Source organism: Paramisgurnus dabryanus, chromosome 23 (genome assembly GCF_030506205.2).
Source record: "Paramisgurnus dabryanus chromosome 23, PD_genome_1.1, whole genome shotgun sequence".
In the NCBI taxonomy this organism is placed as follows: domain Eukaryota; kingdom Metazoa; phylum Chordata; class Actinopteri; order Cypriniformes; family Cobitidae; genus Paramisgurnus; species Paramisgurnus dabryanus.
In genome coordinates this window covers 15,565,213-15,589,601 of record NC_133359.1, presented here as the reverse complement: position 1 = coordinate 15,589,601, position 24,389 = coordinate 15,565,213, and the positions used below count along the sequence as shown (strand labels likewise).

General features: G+C 36.0%; 2 protein-coding genes across 8 annotated transcripts in view; one reads left to right on the top strand and one right to left on the bottom strand.

Annotated features, from left to right (window-relative positions):
* The first annotated feature begins 952 nt into the window (after nucleotides 1-952).
* On the top strand, nucleotides 953-6,705 carry LOC135781798 (olfactomedin-4). Its single transcript, XM_065292360.2, has 5 exons — nucleotides 953-1,158; nucleotides 1,699-1,821; nucleotides 1,964-2,182; nucleotides 5,362-5,518; nucleotides 5,610-6,705. The coding sequence occupies exons 1-5, from the start codon at nucleotides 1,102-1,104 to the stop codon at nucleotides 6,437-6,439; spliced, it is 1,386 nt and encodes a 461-aa protein (XP_065148432.1). The 5' UTR covers nucleotides 953-1,101; the 3' UTR covers nucleotides 6,440-6,705.
* Nucleotides 6,706-10,025: 3,320 nt separating this feature from the next.
* Nucleotides 10,026-24,389, bottom strand: part of ndrg4 (NDRG family member 4) — a 46,951-nt gene continuing 32,587 nt past the window's right edge. For 5 of the 7 annotated variants that reach the window (XM_065273609.2, XM_065273611.2, XM_065273607.2 and 2 more), the window contains 12 exons: nucleotides 22,192-22,312; nucleotides 21,963-22,025; nucleotides 21,802-21,862; nucleotides 21,579-21,722; nucleotides 20,903-21,006; nucleotides 20,550-20,606; nucleotides 20,413-20,464; nucleotides 16,509-16,556; nucleotides 16,394-16,429; nucleotides 16,234-16,285; nucleotides 15,736-15,774; nucleotides 10,026-13,967 (listed from right to left, as the gene is read on the bottom strand). In XM_065273609.2, the coding sequence (XP_065129681.2) occupies nucleotides 13,813-13,967; nucleotides 15,736-15,774; nucleotides 16,234-16,285; nucleotides 16,394-16,429; nucleotides 16,509-16,556; nucleotides 20,413-20,464; nucleotides 20,550-20,606; nucleotides 20,903-21,006; nucleotides 21,579-21,722; nucleotides 21,802-21,862; nucleotides 21,963-22,025; nucleotides 22,192-22,312 (932 nt within the window). In that variant the 3' untranslated portion in view covers nucleotides 10,026-13,812. The remainder of the gene's footprint in view (nucleotides 13,968-15,735; nucleotides 15,775-16,233; nucleotides 16,286-16,393; nucleotides 16,430-16,508; nucleotides 16,557-20,412; nucleotides 20,465-20,549; nucleotides 20,607-20,902; nucleotides 21,007-21,578; nucleotides 21,723-21,801; nucleotides 21,863-21,962; nucleotides 22,026-22,191; nucleotides 22,313-24,389) is intronic. The other 2 variants (XM_065273608.2, XM_065273614.2) reach the window with 1 other exon arrangement.

Genomic DNA, 24,389 nt, shown 5'->3' with positions numbered 1-24,389 from the left:
TGTTGATGTCCAATAAAGTCTTATAAATAGAAAACAATCCTGGAATGTTTTCTCAAAAAAAACGTAATGATTAAAGAAAGAGAAAAATATCTTGATGCAGTGGTGTCTGGTCAATTGAGGCGCGCTACCTATCTAGTTTTTAGACCAAAAATATCAAATTTAAGTGATTTTGTGCATAAAACAAGCCTGCCAATGGGGTAAGCTAAATTTTTTTAAATTTAAAGTGTTTAAGAAACATTTTCAAGATTTTTTTGCTTACCCCATTAGCAGATTTTTTTTGCTTGTATTATGCACAAAATCATTTAAATTTGATATTTTTTGTCTAAAAACTAGACTTATTTTCTTGGGTTGTTTTGCTCATTAAGAAAAAGCATCTTAATTTAAGAATTTTTAGATATTTTTACTGAAAACAAGAGAAAGATACTAGGAAAATTTTTTCTTGAAAATCTTTTTTTGCAGTGTACTTTTTACAGTGTACAAAACAATTAAATACAGTCAGTAACTAACAGAGCAACATCAACATCATCCTTTTTTAAAAATATAAACCATTGAGTTGAAGATACTGCAGTGCATGCTGGGAACTTTTAAGTTCTTAAAAGTCTAGTTTTTTATTGATTACGTTTAGCAAATTGGTCAAACTTTTGACAAGTTTTGTACAAAGACTCAACTTAAGTCTAGACGACAAACTAATCTTATTAATTATTAACAAAATAAGAAATTAACCCTATGTTCAGATTTTTGTTCCTTGGTTAGGAAAAGATTCTGATACTGGATTTGTATTAAGTTGAAAAGCATTATAAAAATATAACGCCAATTCAGTTCAGTATTCAGTTAGACAAAAAGTGAGAAAGATGGAAAAAAGATGGAAGTTAAACATTTAGCAAACCCTGTTACAAAAACAGATATCAGATCATCTTACATGTTGAACCCAAAGATAAAGTCACTTCTTTATTTTATCAGTTATTTCACCATTATTTCTCAAGTTAGAAAGAAACTGTTGGCTCACCGACAATTTTTTTCTTAGTACACCATTTAAACACAGCTTTTTTAAGTCCTGTCAGATAAAGTTGAATTTGCTCCTGAGGTTACAGAGTCCCAACCATGAGTCTGTCTAATGTGTTCATTTTGATGATCGTCATTCCTCAAATTCTTGTTCAGGTAAGAAAGATACAAAGTCCAGTTTATTAACTTCGGTCCACTTTCATGTAATTTTCTTTATACATTATAATCTTTCTTTTTTTCTGAATTCCCTCAAGACAAAGACACATAAACTTAATGTGTAATAGCACACTGCAAAAAATTATTTTCAAGAAAAAAAATCGTAGTATTTTTGTCTTGTTTCAGTAAAAATATCTAAAAATTCTTGCATTAAGATGCTTTTTCTTGATGAGCAAAACGACCCAAGAAAATAAGTCTAGTTTTTAGACCAAAAAAATTCAAATTTAAGTGATTTTGTGCATAAAACAAGCAAAAAAAAAAAATCTGCCAATGGGGTAAGCAAAAAGATCTTGAACATTTTTCTGAAACACTCAATTTAAGAAAAATTAGCTTACCCCATTGGCAGATTTTTTGGAAAATCATTTTTGCAGTGCATGAACTGTTTGTATCATGGATTTAACAACACAGATTCAACCAATATGTCTTTGTTTTTCATTCGTTTGTTTGATTATTTATTGTCCTGTGATGTGGTCAACACAGTCGGTGAGAGGAAAGGACTGTGTGTGCGATCTAAAAAACACTGATCCTGCTTTCCCTAAAAGCAAATTTAAGAGAGTAGAGACCATCGCCTTACAATGCACTGCGACCATCACTTCAGAAAAGGTACACAAAGTACATTACATATGAATCTTTTGAATTAAATATTTATATTGATAATCTTGTCATTGTCCCTTAAAGATGTCATTTTTGTTGTAGTGTTCAATTTCGAAGTCGCATTGAATAAAAGCAAGAAATGTTTTTGTAGATGTTAGAGAATGACAGACGACTTCTGGGTCTACAACAGCGTATCAAGCAGCTAGAGGACTATGTGGGCATACTGGAAAAAGAGGATGATAAAAATTTGTACGGGGCCGTGTCTCTCCGGATCATTGAGCTGGAGTATGCCGAGATTCTAAGTCTCCTGGACAAACTTAACAAAACCACCTTCAACTCTCAGCATCTCAATGTACAGACTGTAGCAGACGTAAGGAGATTTTAAACAATAATAATGGTTTAATATTTTTCATGCTAACTACAGTAGTGAGGCCCTAATAAAAGTTTTTTCATTCTAATATCTTCATTATCCAGACATATTATTATACAACATACAATAGTCAAAACACATTTAACAAAACATAAATTGTTTATTCTAATTAAAATAATGTCAGTATTTATATTACAATTTTCAGAAAATTATGAGCAAAGAGCTCAGATAGTTGCATTTTTGCTTTACGTATTATTAATATTAAAATTTTAGATTGTTTAAATAAACAGCCCTCAGGCAATTGCCTGCCGTATTGCTACAACACCATGCACCTAAAAGGAATTGGTTTAGAATGGCAAATAATAAATATAAGGATATATTTGTTTTGTAATTTCTAATAGCCACTTTCTAACCATTAGTAGTCCATTTCCAGTGACAAGCACTAACTTTAAGATTTAATTCGGAGCATTGGGATTCCAAAGTGGGCGGGGCCACTCGGTGTGACAGTGCAGATGTTAAAACTAATCACACCTACTAATGGGGCTTACAGTATACGCCAAACGCGAATAAAAAAATTGGCACGAGTAGATTACATACAAAGTCAATGCAAAGACGTGAATAGTCACAAATACACGTGAATAGATGCGGGACGATACAAATGATGGGAATCACCTCAAAGTGTCTTCTAGCAAGTTAAAAATATTTAACTCAAGCTTAAAATTTGCATAATACAAAGTTAAATCCCACAAGTAAACTAGTGCAAGGAACGTGATGCTTCACATTTGGTGTGTAAGCAGAATTACATTAAGATAAGTCTTAAAGGGCGTACACACCAAACGCGAATTCAAAGATTTGCGCAAGTATTACATACAAAGTCAATGCAAGGACACGAATAGACAAAAAATAGACGTGGGACAATGCAAATGATGCGAATTGGGTGAAGCGATTGCCGTGAAAATGCCATATTCGCCTCAAGTGCAAGTTAAAAATATTCAACTCAAGCTAAAAATTTGCATGACACAAAGTTAAATCCTGCGAGTAATCTAGAGAGAGAAACGTGATACTTCGCATTTGGTGTTTACGCAGCATTACATTACCGTACTCACCGTAGTTTAAGCCGCAGCATTCAAAAATGTGTCATCAAGACCAAATAACATATATAAGTCACACACGTCGTGTTTATTTAGAAAATTATTTTACAAAATCCAAGCCGAAGAACAGACATCTAATCTGGAAAGGCAAGTTATTCAAATAAACAATAGCAGACAGAACAGCAGGCTGAATAGATGTCTTTACGTTAAAGTAACATTATCAGTTATTTAAACGATAGACCATAGCATCAGAACTTACCTAGAAGGTTGAATAGGCTAGACGGTAATGTTGTCTCTTGCCTCATAAAGGTCAAATTAATTCATATTAAAAGGCGCACCTGACTATAAGACGCAGCACCAGCCAAGTTATGAAAAAAATGCAGCTTATAGACAGAAAAATACGGTAAGATAAGTCTAATGAGGCGTTTAACGGCATTCAAATTCAAAGATTTGCACGAGTAGATTACATACAAAGTCAATGCAAAGACGCGAAAAGATACTAACTTACACGGGCCAGTGCGAATTACATGTATTGGGCAGAGTGACTGCCGCGAAAACATGCGCTCTTCACCTCAAACTCGTCTTTGCACAAATTGAAATTTTGAAAAATTCAGCTCAAGCTACAAATTTGCATGACATGAACTAAAATCTCGCCAACGCAATCCTTTGCGTTTGGTGTGTACACAGCATTACATTAAGATAAGTCTAATGAGGTGTACACACCAAATGCAAATTCAATGATTTGCGCAAGTAGATTACATATAAAGTCAATACAAGGACGTGAAAAGATGCTAACTTACACGGGCCGACGCGAATTACATGTATTGGGCAGCGCAACTGCAGCAAAAAAAATGCGCTCTTCACCTCAAACTCGTCTTTGGGCAAATTAAAAATATTCAACTTAAGCTACAAATTTGCATGACATGAACTAAAGTCTTGCAAGTAATCTAGAGCGAGGAACGCAATCCTTTGCGTTTGGTCTGTACGCAGCATTACATTAAGAATGAGACATACACACCAAACGCGATTGCCGTGAAAACACGCGCTCTTCACCTCAAACTCGTCTTTGCGCAAAGTGAAAATATTTAACTGAAGAATTTGCATGACAAAAAGTTAAATACTGCAAGTAATCTAGTGTGAGGAACGCAATCCTTCATGTTTGGTTCGCAGCATTACATTAAGATAAGTCTAATGAGGCGTACACGCCAAATGCAAATTCAACGATTTGCGCAAGTAGATTACATACAAAGTCAACACAAAGACGCGAAAAGATACTAACTTATATGGGCTGATGCAAATTACATGTATTGGACAGTGCAACTGCCGGCAAAAACATGCGCTCTTCACCTCAAACTCATCTTTGCGCAAATTAAAAATATTCAACTCAAGCTACAAATTTGCATGACATGAACTTAAATCTCGCAAATAATCTAGTGCGAGGAACACAATCCTTCGCGTTTGGTGTGTACGCAGCATTACATTAAGATAAGTCTAATGGGGCGTACACACCAAACGCGATTTCAACGATTGACGCGAGTAGATAACATACAAAGTCAATGCAAAGACGCTAAAAGAAGCAAACTCACACGGGACAATGCGAAAGACGCAAATTGGGCAGCGGGATTGTTGTGAAAACATGTGCTCTTCACCTCAAACTCGTCTTTGCGCAAAGTGAAAATATTTAACTGAAGAATTTGCATGACACAAAGTTTTATCCTGCGAGTAATCTAGTGTGAGGAACGCAATGCTTCGTGTTTGGTACGCAGCATTAAATTAAAATGAGTCGAAAGAGGTGTACACACCAAATGCAAATTCAACAATTTGCGTGATTAGATTACACATTAAGTCAATGCAAAGATGCAAAAGATGCTAACTCACACAGGCCAACGCGAATTACATTTATTGGGAGCGCGACTGCCAGGAAAACACGCACTCTTCACCTCAAACCCGTCTTTGCGCAAATTGAAAATTAACTCAAGCGAAAAATTTGCATGACAGAGAGTTAAATCCCACGAGTAATTTAGAGCGAAGAATGCGAGCTTCACGTTTGGTGTGCATTAGTCTTATTTGTACCTTTTCTTCTAATAGCTTCAGGACATGAAGGACACGATGGAAGAGCTAGAAAGGTTTGACAGCATGCAGGTGATGAAGAAAGAACGTCAGAACCGCAGTATCAAGAAGGACCTTGAGAAGTGCAGAGAAGACAAAGCTCCACCACCAGCCCCAACACTTCCCCCGGTTAAGGGTAAAACACAAATAGTCCGTTCCTTCGTGCTTTTTGGATTTTGTATTATTAGCCAAATGTGAAATGTTCTTTGTTTTAAATTTCTTTATAGGTCGATGTGGTCTGGGTCAGATTGTCAGTGTGAAGGGACCTAAAACGTATTCCCTTACGGTATATTCAACCTCCTACACCTATGGCGCTTGGGGCAAGGATGCGAACCCTGCTCCAGGAGATGAGAATAAATACTGGCTGATGGTGCTGTATACTAGTAATATGTATGGCAACTTTATCCGCCAGTACAATAGCTTGAGCACTATGTTATTAGGCATTGGACATACCGATGTATATATTGCAAGCTCTAATCCCACAACTAACACAGTTCAGGGGCCAAACATGGTGATGTATGGAAATGCGCTCTATTATAACTGTTATAATACATATTCCGTCTGTCGGTTTAATATGACGGCTCGCACGGTTAGTAACGTGGCACTGCCAAAAGATACAGGTTATAACAGCAAGTTTCCGTTCGGATATCTCGCAGCAGCATACAGCTATACAGATTTAGATTTTGTCACAGATGAATTTGGCGTGTACGTTATATATGCAACGACAAGCAATTTCGGGAATGTAGTCATCAGTAAAGTTGAGACCAGCACTCCGCCCGTTCTGGGCCAAACTTGGTCAACTTCACTGCACAAAAAAACTGTCACAAATACTTTCATGGTATGCGGTGTGCTGTACGCCACCAGGTTTATAGACAATGACAAAGAGGAGATCTTTTATTCATTTGACACCAAAACCAACACAGAGCGCTACGATTTGAAAATTAATATCAAAAAGATGCAAGCCAATATTAAATATCTCAACTACGACCCCAGAGATCATTTGCTGTACGTGTACAGTGATGCCTACATTCTAACATATGAGATCGTGTTTAACTAATTTAAACTGGATTATGGCTGTATTCCACTTTAGGACTACAGGCCACAACCTTATACGCTGTGGAAGGAGCAGATGTTCTCTTTGTGCTTTTCAGCTACTAATACTCTGGAAAATTTAAAGGAATTATCTACCCAAAAATGAAAATTGTCATCATTTACTCACTCTCATGCCACCCCAAAAGGATTTTACTTCCTGTCAGGGATGGCATGAGGGTAAATAAATTAAGAGACCATTTTCATTTTGAGGCACCACTGACTTCCATAGTATTTTTTCTTACTGTGGAAGTCAATAGCAGCCCAGATCTGCTTGGTTATGATTTTTTTTTAAATATCCTGTTTTGGAATAACTCTAGGGTGAGTACATGTCCATTTAAGGCAGATTTTTACCCAAAAAGTAAAATATTATTTTAGGATAAATAATTACTAGTAGTATGCTTTCTTACTACATATCCAAAAGTATATACTTTACCATCCACAGTAAAGAATTTACATTTGGCTTTTAATTGAAATATGTGATTGGTATGCAGCAAAATTTTTACTTTTGTTTTTTTAATGCTTAGCTTTGTTTTGTAAACTTAAGGAATCTACAGATGTAATGTGAATTTTGTGCCTTGAAATAAATCACAGCATGTCTAGTGTTGGATTATCACTGCTGGCAAATACATTACATGCAGATAGGGTTGCAAAGGGGCAGAACATTTTCGGTAAATGGGAAAAAACTTACTCTGGGGAATTTTGGAAATATTCCAAATTGAAAACTTAACAGGGATTTATGGGAATTACTGTATTAGGAAATGTATATAAACGATATCATATACAAAAATAAATAAATATTTAGTTTGGTCATAGGTCATGCAAAATAATACAAATTTTTTAAATGACATTTTGACTGATTTAATTGTAAGTAGAACTTGTTTTTGTTTAGTTTAGAGCTTTATTTATTTCCTTGGGGCAATTAATTCAGGCTATTGTGTTGCTTCACACAGTAACATACACACAACTTTTAACACGAATGCTTTGAGAGAGTCTGTCCATTATATACAGCTAGGGGCGGAGTGGGACCCAAAAATCTACCGGGAAATTTCATAGACCACCAGCCCTCTGTGGTCAAAAAAAAAAAGAAAAAAGAAAATGGTTCGCTGTAAATAAGCAAATGCTGAAATCTAAAATTACAATAAAATGACTGCAAAACAACATGAAATACCAAGTGTAATAATTATTATTTAAAAGATCTTAAAGTCAACAGTTCCCTAGTTTTAGGTAAGCTAAAGCTTACTTTGGTTGCAAAGCAGTTGCTTATAAAATTATTATGCCTGTTTGGAGAGAGATATTTTATGTGACAACATGTCAGTCATCGTGTGATAACGAAAATTTAACGAGGCTTAAACTAACTTACGTGTTCTGAGCAGGTGTTGTCAGTGAACAGGCTGTAAACTGTTGGCTAAGTTACAGACGCTCGTGAAAAACTGATGCTGATTATCTGGGAAACATTCTCTAACAGCAGTCAATTTGTCATTGTTTGTGTCAAAGTTGTGCATTTGTTGTAACATTAAAATAGGAGATCAGACTTACTCTGTGCTGCTCAAAGTGATGCTCGGAGCTTCATTCCTCTGTGTGTGTACGAGGCTATGCTTTTTTATTGGTTGTTGCGTTAAATCTTACCCAGATACAACAGTCCTATTTTCTGATTGGCTATTGTGTAGCCTCTTTCTTTATTTTTTGATTGGCTGATAGAACTCCAGGGGAGACGGGCTTGATAAAGAGAGCGCGGTGCGGCCAGATACATTTTAAGCGCTGAAGCATATTAAATATATGATAAATAGGTAGTGTGGCCGGAATGCATGACTAAAGACTGAAAGCACGGCTATTATCAGACCAGCCCTCGCAGCCTTAAAACACTACCGGCCCACCGGAAAAGTCCCGACTCTCCCAATTGCCACTCCGCCACTGATATACAGTATTCCACTGATCTGGGAAGTTTTGTCAATATTCAGGATGTGTGTTGGGCTTATCGAGAGTTCAATCAGATTAATAATAATCACGCTGCACATGATGTAGGTGAGCACGCTCCCTACCCTACTTTCCATATAGTGGTGTCCCATTTCATAGGGAAAGATCGTAACCCCCACTTCCCTCGTTGAGGGGACTTTACTGTTGAGGGCACTCAAAACCAAGTGGAAGTTTTAAGGGGGTAGAAATGGGACGGGGCCTAAATGTACTGATTTGTGGAACATCTAATTGATCTTAAATGTTGCCCAAGGGGCATCCACTCAAAGTAGTCAACATTAATCGTTTTTCTTTTGGGTAACAGAAAAACATAATAAACATTATTATAGTTATTGTAATAGTGCTAGCTTACATTTAGATATCTGACTTACTGGCTAGCCAGCTAGCTACTGTACAAACACATTTAGGTATTTGCTAGTTAAACTTAGACTTCTGTGGTACTCAAGGCCTGGAAAATGGAGGGGAATAGGAGGAAGGGAAGTTTTAAACAAATGTATGTAATTTATGTGAATGCAAAGATTTTGACATTATTTTGTGTGTAGGATTCGAGAAATGATCTGTGCATGTTATGGAAAAATGCAAATACATGCAGGAGGTGTGGCCTCTATGGCCCTTCAGTAAGTGTGCATGTGAATAAAGAATATGCTGGGTCGAAATACAACAAACATTGCTCTAATCTTGTTATTTTAAACAAAATTATGCTGCAAGATTTTTTAAACTATATTTAAGTTCCCTGTTATAGGCAACTCTGCATTTTTTTTTTCAAATTCCCAGTTAATTCCCATGGAAAGTTTCCAGCCTTGAAAATTCCCAACATTTTGCAACCCTACATTTTGATTAACATTTAGCAGACAGTTTTATAAAAAAAAACTTTAAAGCGAATTCAAACCATACACTTTTTAACAATGCATGTGTAATACACTTATTAAATCCACATTGTGTGAAAAAAATTGTCAAAATATGTACCCCAGCTGTCACTATAGGCAGTACACTTTAAAAAGGTCCTGTCATGTAACATTAGGTACAGATACGCATACATTTTGTACCAATATGAGGTACCTCTGAGTCTGACATACTTATATGAACTCTTTAGGTGCAAAGCTATACTTTTTGAAAGGGTATTGATCGGATGGCATCTTGCAGTTGATGGAGATTTGTGGGATGCACATCAAGGGCACGAAGCTCCCGTTCCACCACATCCCAAAGATGCTCTATTGGGTTGAGATCTGGTGACCATTTTAGTTCAGTGAACTTATTGTCGTATTCAAGAAACCAATTTAAAATGATTCGAGCTTTGTGACATGGTGCATTATCCTGCTGGAAGTAGCCATCAGAGGATGGTGGTCATAAAGGGATGGACATGGTCCGAAACAATGCTCAGGTAGGCCGTGGCATTTAAACGATGCACAATTGGCACTAAGGGGCCTAAAGTGTGCCAAGAAACACCTCACACCATTGCATTAATGATAATTGAACAAGTGTTCCTAATAATCCTTTAGGTGAGTGTATATTGATTTGATATAATTTTAAACAGTGTACACTATGAAAACCAAAACCCACAGAGGCACAAAAAACGTCAGTCTTTTACATACAGTATCTGTTTTATTTGATGCACGTTCAGTTTTTTTAGTACACAGACAGTGACAGCTTGTATATAGATGTACATATTACATAAACACATTGTTTCGTTTTATTTTCCTTATTATGGCAAAGCAGGTTAAGTGAATCTATTTCTGTAGATGTATTTGTAACAACCAGCTTCCCTTCCAAAAAAAAACAAAACAGAAAAACAAAGGAACTTATTGCTTAATAAAAACAATGGCTAGTCGTAACAACCATAATCATATTAAAAATTAATAATAATACTCATCGAATCTTCACAATAACAGATGCAGCACACGGTTAAATAAGAACTACCATTATATATATATATATATATATATATATAATAAAAAAAGGAAATTGTATTTGATTTCCACATGACAAGGCTAGTGGTAGAGACCTATTTTTAGATTGTATGCCCTAAAAACAGCAAATATCTACAGCGTAGAACATTGATCGATAGGGGAAAGGGTGCAAGGAAGGCAGGTATGGCAGGTTACACTGGTGTGAGCCCTGATTTTAGTAAAGGTGATATGGGGCCACATTGACAATACTGTACATCACTTCCAAGGACTCGATACATTCAGGGCCCCCAGGCAAACACTGGGGTTTGGGGATAAAAGCGCACCTTTAAAAGGTGAACTTGTGGCATGCTCCTCGTCTCTTATTAAGAGCTCACGACTGCATACTTCAAACAGGATATAACGGACACAAACACGAGGTTGGCAACTCATGCAAATCAATACTGGGGAAGAACGCTTGTTTTTGTCCATTCAGTCTTGAGGAGGAAACGCCACCACGGTTTGCTCTTTCGCTATATTTGCGTTTGGCTTTCACCCTCCTGAACCACTTTGAGCATCATCATCGCTTCTCTCAATCAGACTCTCCCTCTCTCTTTCGCAAACATTCATCTCTCTCTTTGTACAGTATCTACAGTAACGCCCAGCATGGCACGGAGTGAGGAAATCTCGATGCGTTGCCCGGGTCGACAGCCCTTTGAGGCGCCTGGTTGTGTTTGTGAGGGCCGGGGCACCTTGTGATTTTTAGGGTTGGGTTTTTTGGGGTTGGGATTTGACCCTACATTCCGAGCTTGGAGCAACGTCGCTCCTGAAAGCCCCGCCCCTTACAGACACGCATGCAGGAATCACCCCTGAGAAAGTGTTATTGTTTTCCTTATGGTAGAAGCACATGACATTCAGTAAGACAAAAAAGTGCGGATGTGGAACGGAAATTGCTCCGCCCCTTTAGTAAATCAGGCAGTGTCAGCCAATCAACTCATTTCATGCCATTCATTCATGTTTAGTATGGTGGTCGTCTACATAAAGCAACAATAAATTAATACGCCCATTATGAATTAATGAATAATTACAACAATAACAAATGTATAGCAAAGTTTAGCATTCATACAAAAGCATGAATTTAGTGTCTGTACAAACATGCATAACTGACATGCAAGTCTATAAACACTACAAAAAGCTTAGTTCTCTTGCAGAGTCCAGCCCTCATCTATGAATATGCGTTTGTGTGTGTGTGTTGTTTCTTTAACTTTGGTATATTCTTCGTTTAGGGCTGGATGCTGTAAGAGAAACTCGTCGCTTGGTTCATGTCCCACTAATGGCGACTAAATAAAAGCGACAAACCCCGTCGCACGGGCTCTGCCTCAGTTGACGGTTCCAGTTTGGTTTGGGTCAGAAGATGATTGTCTACAAAAGGGAAACCGTACAGAACCGATCTCAGGCGAAGCCACCTTCGTATGACAGGGAGTGGACACTACGACGATCATATGGGTGCCAGGTATGTACCTAAGGTATGGATGCACCTTACCAAAAAGCCACATGAATGTCACATGCGCCTTTCACAGGCGAGAAGATGTGAAAATCATCATGTCGCTTTTTGTAAGGGTCGACTAGCTGGTGCTTAATCCGACAGGAACGGGAAAATACAGGTAAAGTTTGACTATTTAGTATGTTAGTATGAGTTTATAATAAATACTACGCATGCTAGTCAGGTAATGTTCATGCGCTTCTAACGGCTAAAAAAGTGATTGCGTAACACAAGCGATAATCACTAATAAATTAAATGTGCATACGTTCATACAGTCGCCATAAACAATGTCACAACTTGAAAATTAATTAACGAAAAAAACTCGTCACATCGCGTGCACACCTCGTGCAGTGGTTTTGAAATGTACAGTATGTTGTTTATACTACATACTAAATAAACAACACAGTCTCCTGTCGATTCGTAACGATTTGACAAGGTGGCTAATCATAGGCTGAGTTTGGGGGGACAAAGGGGGCATTGCCCCCCCCCAAGACCAGAGCCACTTATAGAAATATAAGAATTCACATTGTATTTGTAAAATTCAAGTTTGAGTAACTTTAGGCTAAAACAGTTTTAATTTATTTAAACCATATTTAAAGGCGCTCAACGCGAATCTGTGTGACGTCACTTCTTGTTGACATTCGAAGTGTTGTCAAACAAAATGGAGCGTAGTTAACTCCTCCCCCTCCCTTCTGTGCTTTCTGAACGAGTCATGAACGCTCCCAACACCTACTCTCAAATCCTTCTTGTCGTTTATTGGCTGGAACACTTTGTTATGTTTCGTGGTGGTAGGTTTGACCACTTTGTTTTTGTTGCCGTTTATGGTGCCTGGGCTGTCAACAGAGACCGCGTTTTTTACAGTGTGTTCAGAGGACAGGCAGCTAGCAGATAGTGAGGAGATGTTTACTGTATGAAACCAAAAAAATGTTTTGTGGCCTAAAACGCGTGAATTTGCTTAAGCCGCACACTCGTGCTAATCTCAAAGCATTGCAGTACCCTTGTTTGCCAGTAGGTGCCCCCAAGGGGGTGGGGCTTAATTAATGCTTTTTATGGTAATTGTGCGTTTTATACAAGTCACATCGCACATTTCATACAAATTGGCCACCTCGTAAAATAGTTACGAATCCCAGTGACCTGAGATGATTAGTCAAAAGCTGCTATTCATTGGTTAATTTTTGCACTCTTTAACAACGCAACTGCTTCGCGTTTACACGTAGCAAAGAGGGAGAGCATAACCATAATGTCACTTTTATATCTCTCTCCGGATCAATCTTCTTTAGCTTTATTTCATATTTTTTCCTCAGGACCCACCCCCTCTATTATGACCCACCAATCAGTTACTCCACAAAGACTGTCGTAGGACAGGAACGAGTGAGAGCTGATGGGACTTGTAGTTTTTTCTTAGGAGAAGGTGAAGGCCAGAGGCAGCAAGCGAAGGGTGCAGAAATACTGACACTTAGCGATAAATAAGTCGTGTTATACAGTTGGGGAGAATCAAACACTGTTAAGGGGAAGACATTATTGTCTTTATTTTACAGGTTATTTAAGTAACAGTTCGCCCAATAATGAAAATTGGGTCATCAATTACTCCCCCAATGTCATTTTAAAACTTAGCTAAGCAGAGTTCCTCTAAATTGTCTGTATTAATTATTATTATTAATTATTAATTATCAGTCTTTATTCACTGCATCTAGACTTAAACAGCCTTACTTGAAACATCAAGTACATTAAGGGAAGCAACGATGACCGATTTGTCATTTTTGGGTGAACTGTTCCTTTAAGAGGGCTAACACTGAAAAAATAATCAAGAGAAAAGTACATGGAAAGTGAATGGCTGAGAAAGAAAGAATGAAAGTAATACGAGTTTTCCATTCTTCTCAGGCCCTTCTTCCATGCAACATGTCTCTCTAAATGTGTGCATGTGCGAATATGAACGAGGGCTCAGCAGGAAACCTCCATGGTTTGGCTGACCTGCCCGACACCCTCTGTGCTGTCTGAATGCGTGCATGCGCGGTTGCGAGTCCCGTCCACCGAGCCGGCGCTGGTCAGAGAGGCTGTTCGCGAACGAGCGAGACGGGTCATACTGGCCGAGGGCACTGGGAGAGAGAAACAAAAGAAAAAGAGAGAGAGAAAGAGATGAATATTTGTATATTCAGATATAATTACATCCAGGGTGCATGAGGTGTTGTGGAGGCAGTATGACATGCTTGAGCTTCTGGTCAAAATCTTTTTAGCCTCAAGCTGATCACATTCCCAAAAAAATAAAATCACATAACCAAAAAAATTATTTTGATCCGCTCAACCTATTTGCAGTTTTTTTTTTTTCAATATCATTTGATGCAGTATCACACAAAAATGTTGTTATCTATTATGCTATAATATATGCAAATGTATTTGTCATCCTTTAGTTTTTTATTTTGCAATCATATAAAATTAATATCCGATAATAGAGTGGCCACCAAGATAAACATAGTTGTAGGCCTATCTCATGTGAATTTACATCGCACTAAACCTGTTCAATAAATGAAGAGTTTCGTTGCAAAGAAATCTCGTTTTTTGGTTGTGCATTCCAATTAATATCAATTCAACTGCAGTTGGTCTGTTTTGATTTAAACCAACATAACTTATAAAATACAGCTAAGTAGCACCATAAAACATAATAATAAACATGTTTTGACAAAAATTTTAAAAACGGATTTATCTCGTTTTCCAACGAAACTCTTCAAATATACTATTAATTTCTTAAAGTCCCGCTGTAGTCAATATTTTTATATTTAAAATGTTATTTTTGATCATCAAAATGTTTTCCCCTGTGAAAACAATGACTTTATGCCTTTAAATAGCTTGAGTTTAACTATATAACCTTGATTCATTTAGTCTAAGTAGATTCATGAATATGTTAATTAGCCCCCGCCACCACTTAAAGGGACACTCCACATTTTTTGAAAATATCCTCATTTTCCAGCTCCCCTAGAGTTAAACATTTGATTCTTACAGTTTTGGAATCCATTCAGCTGATCTACGGGTCTGCGCTAGTACTTTTAGCATAGCTTAGCACAATCCATTGAATCTGATTAGACCATTAGCATCGTGCCTAAAAAATAACCAAAGAGTTTCGATATTTTCCTATTTAAAACTTGACTCTTCTGTAGTTACATCGTGTACTAAGACTGACAGAAAATTAAAAATAACTCTTTGGTTAATTTTTTGCGCGATGCTAATGGTCTAATCAGATTCAATGGATTATGCTAAGCTATGCTAAAAGTGATACAGCCAGACCCGGAGATCAGCTGAATGGATTCCAAAACTGTACAAATCAAATGTTTAACTCTAGGGGGAGCATATTTTCCCTTTTGTGACAAGGAAAAAATGTTTTTTTTTTGTAAACTGAAGTTTACAGATGAAAATACTCGGCAATGGTTTTTCGACTGATGAGTTTGCACATGGTTTGTTTTATATTAAATTAAAAAACACCACACAGACATAAACAACATTAAAAGTTGATTTTCACCACAGGGGGACTTTAAAATATAAAACTATAATAAAAACAAAAATTATTTTTACAAGTTCAGAATATTAACACGCTTTCTAAACCTGACATTTGGAAATAATCGCCATGCAAAGAGCACGAGAGGCCATTCAATGCCCGCAGTGTGCAGAAGCGCAAGACACATTTTTCCTCAAGTGGAAAAATCACTGATCCATAAAGAAAATAATGAATGAATGGAAATATCGGTCTGGGGCAGATCATTCAGAAATCAATCGGGTAGATCAACACAATCGGGAGACTGAAGGTACATGTGTCATCTGAATGAGGGCTGGGGATGAGGAAGAGGGCAGGCGTAAACACAAAACAGAAAGTACCTGGCCCTCCACTCAATCTCCGATCCTTTATAGACGCAACTAGAAAAGGGCAGGAAAGGGCAGGAAAATATACATAGGGTACAGATTATAACAAATACAACATACACACATGGTCCAAAATTAACTAATATCACTTTATTCACCACAAACTATATTTTGCCTTGTTTAAAAATAATAATAATAATAGAGGAGCACAAATGCAGCTAAACGCCACCTCCATCGATTATTATTATTATTAATTATTATTATTATTATTATTATATAAATAGCAATAAAAATGTATGTTGTTGTTGAAAGTATTATTCATATTTTATTTCTACAAATTAGCAAGTGGTAATTTTGGACCCTTACCCGCACACATACACTCCAAGGATGTAGACACACAAGGAAATAAGACACTCTGAGAGTACTGGATCGGATTTACTTTGGTAGGCTGGTTTACGAACATGAATAATTTGTTAAATTAATACACTGATATTCAAAATAATTCCGACTTACTGTATCCCATCCCTTGTAGGAAGTACTTGAAAGCCTCTGTGAGCTTTCCAGGCTGTGGGAATCAAAACATTGATAGTTTAAAGTAAAAATCTATTAGTCTTACAGTCAGCACAGAATATCAAAGACTGATCTGAGATCAGACATTTTAAAATAGGCTGACCTGTGTAATCTGAGGCAATCCACCAGAGTCAGCCATCTGCAACAAAACAAATACGTTTTCACAGAAACTTCACAATTTTATAGTTTGAATGTTTGCAGTATTTCTGTTTTCTTACCTTCAGGAATGTGGTGTTAGTTGGATCCAGTTTGGAGTTGCACTCAACCTAAAACAGAGGACACCATACATCATTTATGAAAAAAATATTCTGCCAGATCTCCTTTTGTGCGCCATAGTGCTATAAAATGTCATATGTGTGCATTTGATATACTATTCAAACGTTTGAAAACACTTCTCTCATGACGCTAAAAATAAAAAAATTCCTTGTTGCACTGAAATTTTTTAGAAACAGATTACAGACCTTACTAAATTAATATACATAAATTACTCAGAAAAATAAAAAAGTTAATAAATAAATAATAATGATACATTTCCATTTCAAGACCACAAGATCCAGACAATCATAATCTAGTTAAACAAGCTTAAATTACAACTTTATTTTTATAATTTATTATAGGAACTTCTTACTAGTCAAAATGTTGAACTGTTAAAAGTTGAAATTTCTTTTTAATTCAAGTTGTTTAAATTTAAACATTTAGATGCAACAAATAATTTTACAGTGTAATTTTACAGTTTTGTTGTTCTATAGTTTTAATTTTACTAGTATTATTTTTTACTAGTATTATTTTAACTCTATAACCTTGCTTCATTTAGTATAAGTAGATCATGAATATGTTAATTAGCCCCCGCCACCACTTAAAGGGACACTCCACTTTTTTTGAAAATATTCTCATTTTCCATGCAGCTCCCCTAGAGTTCAACAAGAGTTCCCCTAATTTTAACTCATTCCTGACAGCCTTTTTTGAAAAGTTGCCCGCCAGCATTTTTTGTGATTTTCACAAAAGTTTAACAAAATGCATTCCAGGAAAATTTTATTTAAAAAATATGTAAACATAAAAATATATCAAACAAAACGGGGACATTTTTTTCGTCCTATCTGTATTTTTTTCTCTGCTTATAAACTCTTAAATATGGGTATTTTTCTTAAAAAAAAAAAAAAATTATTTATTGAAATAATTGCATTTTTGTTAAGAAATGTTGTTAGAGATCAGTTTTAGAATGATTATTAAAACATACACGGGTGTAAAATTTATAAATAATTTTTTGCTTCAGTTTTGTTTATAAATTTGGCCATAGTGCTATAAAATGTCATATGTGCATTTGATATACTATTCAAACGTTTGAAAACACTTCTCTCATGACGCTAAAAATAAAAAAAATCCTTGTTGCACTGAAATTTTTTAGAAACAGATTACAGACCTTACTAAATTAATATACATAAATTACACAGAAAAATAAAAAAGTTAATAAATAAATAATAATGATACATTTCCATTTCAAGACCACAAGATCCAGACAATCGTAGTTAAACAAGCTTAAATTACAACTTTATTTTTATAATTTATTATAGCAACTTCTTACTAGTCAAAATGTTGAACTGTTAAAAGTTGAAATTACTTATTAATCCCAGTTGTTTAAATATAAACATTATTTGCAACAAATAATTTTTACAGTGTAATTTTACAGTTTTGTTGTTCTATAGTTTTAATTTTACTAGTATTATTTTATTATTACTAATTTTAACTCATTTCTGACATTTTTTGTGATTTTCACAAAAGTTTAACAAAATGCATTCCAGGAAAATTTTATTTAAAAAATATGTAAACATAAAAATATATCAAACAAAACAGGGAATTTAATTTTCATCCTATCTGTATTTTTTCTCTGCTTATAAACTCTTAAATATGGGTATTTTTCTTAAAAAAAAGCTGAAATAATTGCATTTTTGTTAAGAAATGTTGTTAGAGATCAGATTTAGAATGATTATTAAAACATACACGGGTGTAAAATTTATAAATAATTTTTTGCTTCAGTTTTGTTTATAAATTGGGTATTACAGATAATCATAAAAACTTAAAAAGAACAGTTTTTTTCATGCAAATGTTTTCTCTTAATTGAAGAGATAACTTGTCAGTGGCAGAGAAAGGGTTAAAGTTCATTATTATACTAAAATATTATACATAAAAGGAAGCAAAAACCAGGATGTCCAAAGATCACATGAACCTTATCACCATGTCCACTGAATTGATTGGGAGCGATGGAGAGCACCTACTAAAGCTGGGCAAAAAAAAAACACCTGCAATTCTCATGCGTATATCATCAGTAAAGCCGGTTCGGTGATTGGTAGTAAATCGGCATCACCTTCTTTCAGATGGAGATGGCATTTACTACACAGAGCCGTATTTCACAGAGAAGCTAGGCAAAATCGCGTTCATAATCGTAGAAAATAATGTATGCGATTTTGCCTAGCTTCTCTGTGAAATACAGCTCTGTGTAGAAAGTGCTGCTCCATATGAAAGCAGATGATAGTGATTTACTACTAATCACCGAACCGGATTTACTGATAAGACACGAATGAGAATCGCAGGCCCAGCTCTAGCACCTATTGCCAAATGTGCTGAACGCCATGGGAGGATGTAAGCGTATTAAAACCTTTGAACAGTAGTCCAAAGTCAGATATAAATACTATATATATATATATATATATATATATATATATATATATATATATATGTATGTATGTGTTGAGAGGGCCTGACCCAGTTACTGTGGTACTGCAAAGATGAGTCATATCCCAGCACTAATAGAAGACAGCTGCGCAGACGCAGACACCTGCAGGCTTATTTCAGACTATACCAGACGGTAGAAAATGGTGCTAAATAGCACTAAAAGTGTTTCATTGGCTCATAATCATAAGGGAACCACTTTCAGTGCTATATAGGAGCTATGTAAACCACTTTCGGTGCTATTTAGCACCATTTTGGGCTTGTATTTTTGCACTTGTCGGTGTGATGCTACATGCAGAAAACAATTTGTCAGGTTCCTACCTTCTCTTTCCATACACATCCATTTCAAAAGAATGGACACGCTTGACTTTTATAGGTCAATTATGTTAAACAGCGTATTTGTTTATTTTTCCGGATGTCTCACTTTAGCTGTATTTTATTTATTTTCTTCTTAATCTCTTACTCATCCCTGTCTATTTTTAAAGAGCCCATTTTTTCCATCTTCCTCCTCTTGCCCTTAATGACTCAAATCCCATTCTTTCTCATCCCTCCCTCATCACACTCTCCTCCTGCGTGTCTGATTTGATATGATGGGGCACTGACCCGGCTTTTATATGTTAGATTAAAAGGCCACGGTGTGGAGCACACAAGCTGGCCAAGCCCAGAAGATCAAGCCCTGGGCCAATGCCATCTGTTCCCACGAGGGATAAGGAGGTAGGGAGGTCGTCACAAGGAGGTAAACAGAGGAAGGGAGACAGATGGGGAATGAATTGACCTGTCACTAGATGACAAAACACTTCCTGTTTCCAGCTTGCTAAATATGCCACATAGACGCATGAATACATACATGTAATGAAGCAGAACAGGGAAAGATGTCTTAAAGGAACAGCTCACACGAACATTTATATCATGTTAAATTGTAATATATAATATAATAGCTGCCAAAACAATGTAATAAATAAAAAATAAATAAAAATGAATAAATAAATAAATAAATAATTTATTTATTTATTTATATTTATTTATTTTTATATTTATTTATTTATTACATTATTTTGGCAGCTATTATATTATATATTACATTTTTATGTTAATTTCATTCAAAGCAACTGACAGTGCATTCAAGGTTCATATGTTTTATCAGTATTTGTGCTCTCTGGGAATCAAACCCACAACATTTTGGGCTGCTAATGCAGTTTTTTACCAATTGAGCTACAGAAACACTGGCACCATAAAAGTAGTTAATTAAATAATATGTGACTACTATGTGTGTGCTAAAATCCCTAAAATAAAATTTGCTGCATTATCATGACATCAGAAGAAAGTAGGTGGTATGGATATATTATTATTATAATTATCATTATATTATGTAGGTGAGACAAAGGTGAGACTCACCACGCCCTCCTCAGCCGGTGCATTGTCTCCAACGACAAGCATGACTGGGCACCTGTAAAAAAAACAAGAGCTGTTAAACATACTGATCATAGAAGCACATTAAATCACATGTATCATCTAATAAAGATTGTCTTCACCTCAGGGTCTTGGCATTCAACACAGAGCCACTGCGGTTCATTTCCAGATCCCTGCGGCTGAGAAAGAGAAAGATTTTTATGTATTTCAAGCCAGTTCCTTTAACAAATGTGTCCATGCCTGTGAAAACCCAACTAAAGTCATTTTTGATGTAAAGAACATCATGTTAAAAATATAACATTGAGTAAATTCAGATCAAAAATTAAAATCAATGACTAAAAAAATAAACTTTGATGCTCCTGTCTGATAATAAAATTATATTATTGTGGATTGATATGTGGAAAGGGTACAAATATGCATTTTACTCATGCATTATGCATATCTTATTACATATTAATGAGGCAGTGGGCGTTACCTGTTGTACATGTTCCAGAAGAGCTGTAGATTGAACTGGTTGACGGTGTTATTAATCTGTTGGCGGTACGTCTGCACCACCTCTGTGTTGCTCATAAGCTCCTCCTATAGATCAAATACAACTATATATTAATATAACTATATAATCTGTTTCACTTTATATCTAATGTTTACAAAGTTAGTTATTTTTACCTTATATTATTAAAGGTGCCACAGAATGCATTGAAATAATCTGTTAAATTGTTCTCTGATCTACATAGGAGGTATGTGACTTTATGAAGTTCCAAAATGATCCAGATGTCCATTTACAACCCCAGAATTTGCCCTTAGAATAAAATTGTCTTTTATTACCTTATTGAAAGGGTCATGAATAATAATGTTGAGCTTTGCTCTGATTGGCTGTTTCACAGAGCAGCTCTTTCAGTAGCTGTGTGTGTGTAAATGCATCTTATGTTTGAGCATGTATCGGATGAAGATACAGAATTTGAGGGAAAATAAATAAATCATACAAAATTAGAATAGAATTGTAAAGACTTTACATTAAATACATAATTTGCTGTTTTGAAACTATTTTGTGAACCAAAGGTGACCCAGTGGTAGTATATAAAAAACTTAAGAACTTGATCCCCTAGTTGTCACCACCAAAAGCAATTTGTTCATATCTGTTAATGTTGTACCTGGCTAAAGAGGTGCGCTAGAACAGTGTCCGGGAGAGAACTGGTGAGTCCAGACAGTTTTGTGGCGGCCCAATCGATCCAGCCTTTCCCATTGGGGTCGATGTTTAATAGAACCAAACCCTCCACGAGATCAGGGAAGATGAGCTATAGGAAGAAAGCAGGATTGAATTGTTAGATCGAATGCGCACAAACAAACAGAATAAACCAATGGTGATTTACTAACTGCAAATTTGGCAAGGATGTAGGCACCAGCCCCGACTCCGATACCAACAATGCTCTTAAAGCTGGAAAAAAAAGAAATTGAATTTGAGCAAAACATCACTTAAAACTGCAGTGTTGACAAGAACAGTTTACAGTACATCAATCATTACTGATCTCACTCACCCAAAGTGTTGCACGACACTGGGAAGCATTCCAGCTAGCTGATCCATAGTGGGGTACTGGTACCTGAAAAATATTTGTTACGAAAGAGATTAAGTTGCTAATAATGGTGGGTTTATGCTCGACTGTAACTCAATTGGTTAAGCATTGCATTAGAAACACAAAGGTCAAGGTCACTGCAAAAGCGTCTGGCAAATGTATGAATGTAAATGTGTGCATGTGTTTGTCTTACCCTTGTGGCAACTGAGGAGCTCCAATATGCTGGCCAGGTGCATCCACGTGGCACACAACGAAATGCTTGGTGATCTCTTGCATGTCTTCATTGTGGAAGAATGAGTTGAAGCACAGCTTATCTGCTCAAAGAAAGGTAAAGATAGTTAACAGTGCAGTCCTAAGTTAGTACAATGGTAAAGTCATAGCAATCAGATGCTACTAGTGCTGCCTCACGATTAGTCGCGACTAATCATTTGCAGAATAAAAGTTTTTGTTTACATAATATATGCGGGTGTACTGTGTATAATAATTATGTAAAAATACACATACATACACACACACGCATGTATATAATTAAGAAACGTTTGCATGTGTATATACATGTTTATATTTATATATAATCTATACTATATATATATAAATATACATATTTATTATATAAATATATTTTTTTTCTTAAAATTATACATGCATGTGTGTGTATTTATATAAACATAATTATTATACACAGTACACACACATATTTTATGTAAACAAAAACTTTTATTCTGCAAACGATTAATCGCGACTAATCGTGAGGCAGCACTATCTTTGCTATCGTTTAGCTTGCACATCAGCGCATCAAACCGTTTGGCTTTTCCAGTAATTCATAGCCAATGACAATGCACTTAAATGCTGTTGGTGTGCTTTAATATAGTCCCTTTTTTACCCATATGCGAGGGTCCGCGTACAGTTCGCATGATGCAAATAGTATTTAATAGTAGTTACAATATATCAAAAAGCGAAACAACAAACAACTCATGCATTCTTACTGCTGAGCCATTTCATTCCATCACAGCTAATGGCATGAACGATAATATAATTTTCACACATTGTTGTGATTATTTAAATTAAATCTTTTGCAAGGTTTACCTGGCAGTAAATACTCATACACATAACACATGTTTAAAAGTAATTATTTAATGAATATATCTTTCAAAAACTGAAATTCTTCATAATATATAAACAATAACTGAAAATAATAATGCAATCAAAACAAACTGACTATACCAGAACAGGCCTTAAATAGTAGCCAGTCCTACTAAGGTCATATTAGTACTGGACCAAATGTCTGTAGTGGTTGCAAAAATCTATTCCTTACAGATCCTTAAGAATAGCATCCTTCACTTCCCTAAATTTGAAATCGCTGTTTTAGAAATGTATGTTTTACATGGCAGTTCATACTACTTATCAAACTTTTGCAGCATTTCTTTAAATGCTGTTTTTTCCACGGCTTTGCAATGTATCGTTTATACAGGCTCTTCAGCTCCCCCTTGTGTTTTTTAGAGAGATGTGCAATCATTGCGGTGATCTGAAATCATTGGGACGAGGTCAAACAAAAACAAAAATGGTTTGGCCTAAAAAAAAGAGATCACATAAGCCATGTAACGTAATCTCAATGTAGATTCCTATAGACTCTAGTATCAATTTTCTGAAATTCGATGATGGTTTAAAAACAAAGAGAAATCAGGTCTGAGCGAGCCTGTGCACTTCACCATAGTGCCGCATCATGGTATGAATCATATTCCCAGCTGTTGACCCAGTTTTTACATCCCCTCCAAGCTGTACTGCTCACTTTGCATTTAGGCCACTTTCGATGGTCTGTCTCTCTCTCTTACTGTTTCTGTCACTGAGTCATGCTTTGGGATGAAGAACGGCCACGCATACTAATCCATGTATCCGCAGCAGAGAGGAAAGAAACAATCGCTCCGTGCCGCAGTGCTGACCCCAAAACACTGCATGATGGGTATGTTTTTGTGACCTAGATATCTCTCCCTCCCTGTCTGTCTCCCTCGCAGCATAAAAATAAAAACAAGCAGCAACATCCGGTCCTAACAATACACATGAGAAATGCATAAGAAATAAATAGATGTGGGAAGGAAGAGACGAAGGGATTAAGAGAAAAAAGGAAGTAAATATGACAAGAAGAGGACAGGAAAGTCATGCTGAGCGTAATAAATGATCAGAGCCAAGGCTGCAGGAGGAATTTAATGCTGTTAGATTGATAGAAATGTGAAGTTCAACATCAAGGTCAATAGTGTGCCGGACGACTTGTTTTGTTGACCCATAAATAAAATTCCTGTGATGCATATTAGAGTAACAATGCTGTTTGAGGTTTTAATGAAATGAAAAACGGTTTAGTTCAAAGCAAGCTAAGTTGTACTTCTTGTAATCTTG